Raw genomic sequence first — 6,283 nt, 5'->3', positions numbered from 1 at the left:
CCCAGTGCCAGGACAGAATACCTGTATACAGTATAGTGCCCAGTGCCAGGACAGAATACCTGTATACAGTATAGTACCCAGTTCCAGAACAGTATAGGCATACACGGTTTAATACCAGAAGAGAAGGTGCCCAGTGCTAGTATTGGCATGCACAGTCTTTTAGCAGAAGAGAAGGTGCCCAGTGCCTGGATAGTATTGGCATACACACATTAGAGGACTGGAGGGTACAAAAGTAGTTTTCATATAAATCCTGCCAACCAGCAAACGCCAGCTTTTCCAGTTCTTGAATTTTAAACAAAACCTAAACAATGTTGAATGAATGTTGGTTGTTTGTCTACAGACCACAGACCTAAACAAACATCGGGAAGGACTGTTGTGGATTCTTATGAGGGAGAGCACAGCGGGGTGCCACTCATCCTGCCCTCCCCATAGAATAGAATGGCACTGTGTGTACAGCCCACTTCATTAATCATTTCCAGTGACATCTGTACGAGGATTTAGGGTTAAGTCGGTGTAGCTATGACTATCCTATAATTCATGAAACCATCAGATGGGCTATTACCACCATTGCTGTAATGACAATGAACATTCTTTCATGTTTACTTTAATCAGAGAAGATTTCAGGTGCAGAAAACTGACTCAGTTACCCATTTCAGTCCTGCGGAACCAACAGAACGCATTGGAGAAGGTCAGTCACAGGGGGGGCAAAATAATGATTGGCTTCGACCAACGATCATGGCAAAGGTGGGGTGCCAACAGTGCAAAGAAAAAAGTGTATTGGTGGCACTGTGCCCTTGTTTCTGCCACCTTTGCCATGGTCAGTGACCTGAACCTTGGACTGGCTGAGGAAATCAATGGCAAAGCTAACACTGCGATTTGTTTTTTACAATCCAGCCATTAATATTATTCAAAGCTTTGCATATCTCTCTCCATACATTGTGTGTAATATTATGGGTGGCTCACTATGTATATAGAGCATAATAAATATAAACAGTATAGCGCCAACATATTACGCAGCGCTGTACATTGAATAGGGGTTGTAAATAACAGACCGATACAGACAGTGACACAGGAGGAGGAGAGGACCCTGACCTGAAGAGCTTACAATCTAAGAGGTGGGCGAAGTATATAGGAGGCGGATTCTCCAGGACAGACGGGATCTCCACCATGAAAAGTGAATATAATACAGAACATTGCAAATCCACCAGATATGATATGGAATGATGGGTAAGTAGGGAGGATTTAAGGGACAGAAGATGACAGGGAGGTGAGGGTGAAGCGTTGGATTTTGTTCTCGGATCATAAATCAATTGTGCCAATGATAGGTAACAATGCACCATGCTGGACCATAGATAATTGGATTCTAATAGGATATAGAACATTCAGGAATACAAGCAATAAAGATACAACGATGAATAATGAAAGTGCAGCAATGCTTTATTTTATTTTTATTTATAATTCTGATCCTTTCCATTTTTCTGTTATTGGAGGCCTCTGCCTTGGGTTTAATGATTCTGCTGTAGAAGGGTCGGTAAAATCGCCGCTTTGGCATGTTTGTCCCCGGCAGGGTTCCAGTCCAGTGACTGTGGATGGGTGGAGGAGGGAAGGAGGTTGGTATTGCAGGGAGGGTGACTGGGCACGGAGTGAAGGGCAGGCAGGGGTTAACCGTTGGCACATTGCTTCCATCTTCTGTTCTCTCCATCAGCTGCTTCTCCTCCCTGCTGGTATTAATTCTCATTTCCATCCGCAGAATTGCTGAGGTCGCTGCCAGGATCCAATAGGAGCCTCCGGGACTGAAGCTGTCCTCCGACGTCATGCTGCCCTCGTTGTACTACCTGGTGCCGGTGCTGGGGGGTTACGCCGTCACCTCCTATTACCTCCTGAAGAATCCTCACATTCTGCACAGGCGTAAGAGGCTTCCCTTCCATTGCCGGCACATTTCCCACCGAGGAGGTGAGTACATACCTGGCTGCAGGTAGGTGGGGGGGTCACTTCTTCCTATACACCTAACAGAGTAATGGCAGGCGGCTCTGTCGACAAGAAGGGTGCAGGTGGGGGTCCCGCATCACGCTCAGCCCTGCTTGCTGGCAAAGGAAATGGCTTTGCTGACTCTCCTTCCAAAAATGCCGAATGCCAGGCTGTGACGCTGGTCCAGTACTTTGTGCCAGGGTGAGTGTTGGCATTTTACAAAGCAGCTTGGCACATTATAGGGAAGGGGAGTAAACTGGCATAAACTGATTTCTGTACACCATGACAGGGCAGTATCAGCATTGTTGGATTGGCATAAATATGAGCAGGGCTCTTTTTATGGTAAGGGGGCAAAATGGGCAATTGCTCAGGGCCCAGTGGCAGGGGGTGCAGGAAACTGAAATGCTGTTTTGGTGCCCCGTGGGGTCTAAAGCCATCCCCGATAATGAGAATGAACCTCGGCCGACAGGTTGATCATATTGGGGTGTCTCAGAGGTCAGGTGACCAAGTGCCTTGGCAGCACTGGAGGGAGCTGAGAGCAGCATGTTGCCATGTCTTGGTGGCATAAATGCCCTCTGTATAATATATCTCTGTATCTTTGTCTTCAGAATCCAATACAGGGGCCACAGAGATCCACAGGGCATCAAGAGAACAAAATGCACCATGTGTGAATGATAAAACAGAAGTAAATATTATTCCATATTTGTGTATTTCAGGAGCTGGAGAGAGAATCGAGAACACCATAGAGGCCTTTGAGAAGTAAGTCTGATGCACCCATCGGCCCGTTCCTCTTCATGGGTCAAATGCCACCAAGTCCATTTTCTAATCAAAGCTTCTCCAGTAATACCCAGAGCAGCCAATCAGATTAGGAGTTGCAAAACTTCAGCCAAACCTGGTGACACCACAGCAAGGAAGTGAGGGGAAACTCCCCAGCGGGGTCACAGAGACCCCAAATTTCCATTAGATCCTCTTTAATTGTCTGAATGCCACTTCAGTGAATCTCAGATTCTGATTGGTTGTTGTGGGGCTCTCGGGGGTCAGGTAAATGGGATCCCCCAATCTGCATAGATTATAAACTCATTAGAACAATTATTTTAGCATAAAGGCTTTTATTGTAAGGGGCACTCACATGCCCCCCTCTACTCACTGCCATTGTTTTCAGTGCCCACATGGACCCAGGGTAGAGATTTTTTTCATATAAAGGCAATAAATGGTGGCATTTTGTGCCCCGATCCCTTATCCCTAGGGCAGGTATCCTTACCAACACATGGGGCACCACACTGCCCCCATCACCCTCCCTCCCTGGCCCATGCAGGTTATTGCCCTAGAGAACCCCTTTACCCCCCTCCAGCACACAGGAACACGTGTAATAACAGATCTGAACATGGAGCCAGGAAACAAGTCAGAAACTAATAAATGTGGGAAACCACAACTGTGTGATGAGAGATGTTACCGCAACAATTATAGCATTGTGTCATGGATTGTGGGAGACAAACCTCAGGCGTGTGGATGTGAGGGCCATGTAACACGCGTGTAAAGAGGAGATTTCTGCAGCAGGTTGGGGATCCATGACACACGGCTGGGAAGGACCACATGGATATTTAGTGCTGTGTGCCAGGAGCATAGTATATGAAAAGAAACCTATACCATGGCAGCCATATCTATGCCCAGATAGCAGTTTCTGGTAATCTTCCATTACCTTGTCTGCAGTCTCTAGTAACCTCCTTGAACTTTGGTAGTAACTTCTAGCAGTCTCTGGTAACCTTTAATTAAATTTTTAATGTAGCCGCAGTCTCTGGTAGATTCCTTTTATTGGCCTACAGTCTCTGGTAATCTCCTATAATTTAACGTAAATCCATGGTATCCATGGTATTCTCTTGTAATGTTGCAGCAGTCTCTCGTAGATTCCTTTTATTTGCCTACAGTCTCTGGTAATCTCCAATAATTTATAGCAAACTATGATAACTTCTTGTAATGTTGCAGCAGTCTCTGGTAATCTCCTATAATTTATAGCAATCTAAAGTAATCTCTTCCAATGTTGCAGCAGTCTTTGGTAGACGCCTGTAATTTAGCACTGGTCTGCAGTAATGTTTTCAATGTTGCAGAAGTTTCTGGTAGACTCTTGTTATTTAGTAGAAGTCTCTGGCAACATCCTGTAATTTACAGCAATCTATGGTAATCTCTTGTAATGTTGCAGCAGTCTCTGGTAACCATGTTGCAGTAATCTCTGGTAGACCCCTTGTATTGGGCAACAGTCTCTGGTAATCTCCTGTAGTTTACAGAAGTTTATGGTGTAATGTTGCAGAACTTTCTGACAGACTCCTTTTATTTAGCAGCAATCTCTGATAACATCCTATAACTCAGCAGCAGTTACTGGCAATCGGATGCAATGTTGCAGCAGTTTCTGGTAACCTCCTGTATTCTTGTTGCACTACGAGGGTGCAGGGGTTGGTGAGATTTGTTTTAAAAGCCTTCTCTGTAAATTGCTTTAACCTTCCCGCCATTGCAGTGCCGTGGCCAATCACACCGACCTCTTGGAGCTGGACTGTCACCTGACCAAGGACGGGCAGGTCGTGGTGTCACATGATGGCAACTTGCTGCGGCAGACGGGACACAACGTCAACATATGTGACATCAAATACGAGGTAATAAAAATTTACGCAGCTTGGTTTGTTTTTATGTATTTGACTCAATTCACAAAGTTTTAACACAAGGAGAAAAATTGCAAATGTAGTCATGTGACCGTGTATTTCAAATCCCATTGGCTGAAAATAACCGTTTGTAAATATTCTTATTCTGGGTCACTTTGTGAATTGATGGACTACAAGTCCCAGCCCTGGTGGTGGCACATATGTATTGCTCTGAATTTCTGTCTCTTGTTTTTTTTCCAGGAATTGCCGCATTATAGGGAGGCCCTGGAGGTGACCTTTTTCCCAGGTAGATTCACGCTGTAGGTGAATGTGCAGCATATGTATCAAAATGAGTGAACCTTGCTTCATAATTGGGCTCCCATGTGGTCTGCTAAATTTACCATTGGAGGAGTTGATCCTGCCAGGACGAGGTGGCAGTTGATGAGCAGTCACATGACCTGCATGGGCAGAACATTCACCTGATTGTGTGTTTCAGGTCACATGTCAACGGGACGTGACCACCGAATGCCCCTGCTGGAGGAAGTTTTCCAGAAGTTCCCCGAGAAACCCATCAACATAGAGATAAAGCGGGACTGCGATGAGCTGATTAAGAAGGTGAATAATATTTGGTGAATAATGCCTTGGTGCTGTCACTGCGCCCCCATGTGGTCAGGTCATGTGATGCGGCTGTACTGTGGCTCTTGTAGGTGTCGGATCTGGTTAAGAAGTACCATCGGGCAGAGAGAACCATCTGGGCCAGTACCAGCGACCCAGTCATGAAGAAATGCCGGCCGGAGGTAAGGAAACTATAAACCAGACCCCCTCCTCGTCCACTATCACCCCCATCCTCCTACTACTACTACCCACATCCTCTTCTCTGCCTCCTCAGAACCCAGACATGCCCTTCATGTTCACACCCCGTCGAGGGATCATCCTCCTGGCCCTGTATTACACCGGCCTCCTGCCCTTCGTGCCGTTGCCGGAATCTGTGGTGGAAACCTACATGCCGTCCATTATAAACAGGTAAGTCCGTTTCCTGGGTATAGGGGGTCTCAAGGCCATTGGTCAGTTTTGGTGCTGGGTTGTTGGTGTTATGGGGCAAATAATAAAGAGGTCTCGGTACTCACATCGATCTTCTTATAGGACGTATTTCCCCAACAATCGGCTGATGAGGAACCGTTTCCTGGTCCGCCTGCAGGACAAGTAAGTGCTCATTGTGTGATCGGCATCGGATATCTGACTGTATGGCCAAAATAATGTGAACCCCCACCAAGTGATGGAGTCCAGGTGTCCTGGTAATTCCCCATCATACAAAGACATTGCAGACAATTGTGCTCTTCCAGCCTTGCAGTCAGTTTGGTGAAGGTTTGTTTGTGTTCCACCATGTTGGTGCCCCGGGGTAAAAAGCCAGCTCAATAAAGACATGGGGTCACCAATGGAGGAACTGGAGTTTCCTGCACAGAGCCCTGACCTCCTGTACGTAACACCTCTGGGGGTGAACTGGGATGGTGAGCCAGGTCTTCTCATCCAACATCAGCACCAATAGGGGGCAAATCCCCACCATCAGTACCTGACCTCACCAATAGGGGGCAAATCCCCACCATCAGTACCTGACCTCACCAATAGGGGGCAAATCCCCACCATCAGTACCTGACCTCACCAATAGGGGCAAATACCCACCATCA

The 6,283-nt window shown here is 46.6% G+C and overlaps 1 protein-coding gene across 4 annotated transcripts in view; it reads left to right on the top strand.

Annotated features, from left to right (window-relative positions):
- Window positions 1–6,283, top strand: part of GDPD3 (glycerophosphodiester phosphodiesterase domain containing 3) — a 9,357-nt gene that overhangs the window by 1,324 nt on the left and 1,750 nt on the right. The window contains exons 1-9 of one of the 4 annotated variants that reach the window (XM_072417231.1): window positions 37–688; window positions 1,751–1,953; window positions 2,685–2,727; window positions 4,478–4,613; window positions 4,860–4,905; window positions 5,095–5,213; window positions 5,306–5,395; window positions 5,488–5,621; window positions 5,742–5,801. In XM_072417231.1, coding sequence (XP_072273332.1) covers window positions 1,815–1,953; window positions 2,685–2,727; window positions 4,478–4,613; window positions 4,860–4,905; window positions 5,095–5,213; window positions 5,306–5,395; window positions 5,488–5,621; window positions 5,742–5,801 — 767 coding nt within the window. In that variant the 5' untranslated portion in view covers window positions 37–688; window positions 1,751–1,814. Of the gene's footprint in view, window positions 1–36; window positions 689–791; window positions 1,175–1,205; window positions 1,228–1,750; window positions 1,954–2,684; window positions 2,728–4,477; window positions 4,614–4,859; window positions 4,906–5,094; window positions 5,214–5,305; window positions 5,396–5,487; window positions 5,622–5,741; window positions 5,802–6,283 lie in introns of those variants that run through there. The other 3 variants (XM_072417234.1, XM_072417233.1, XM_072417230.1) reach the window with 3 other exon arrangements.

Source organism: Pyxicephalus adspersus, chromosome 7 (assembly GCF_032062135.1).
Source record: "Pyxicephalus adspersus chromosome 7, UCB_Pads_2.0, whole genome shotgun sequence".
In the NCBI taxonomy this organism is placed as follows: domain Eukaryota; kingdom Metazoa; phylum Chordata; class Amphibia; order Anura; family Pyxicephalidae; genus Pyxicephalus; species Pyxicephalus adspersus.
Note: the sequence above shows the minus strand (reverse complement) of the source record. Positions and strands in the feature narration are given on the sequence as shown.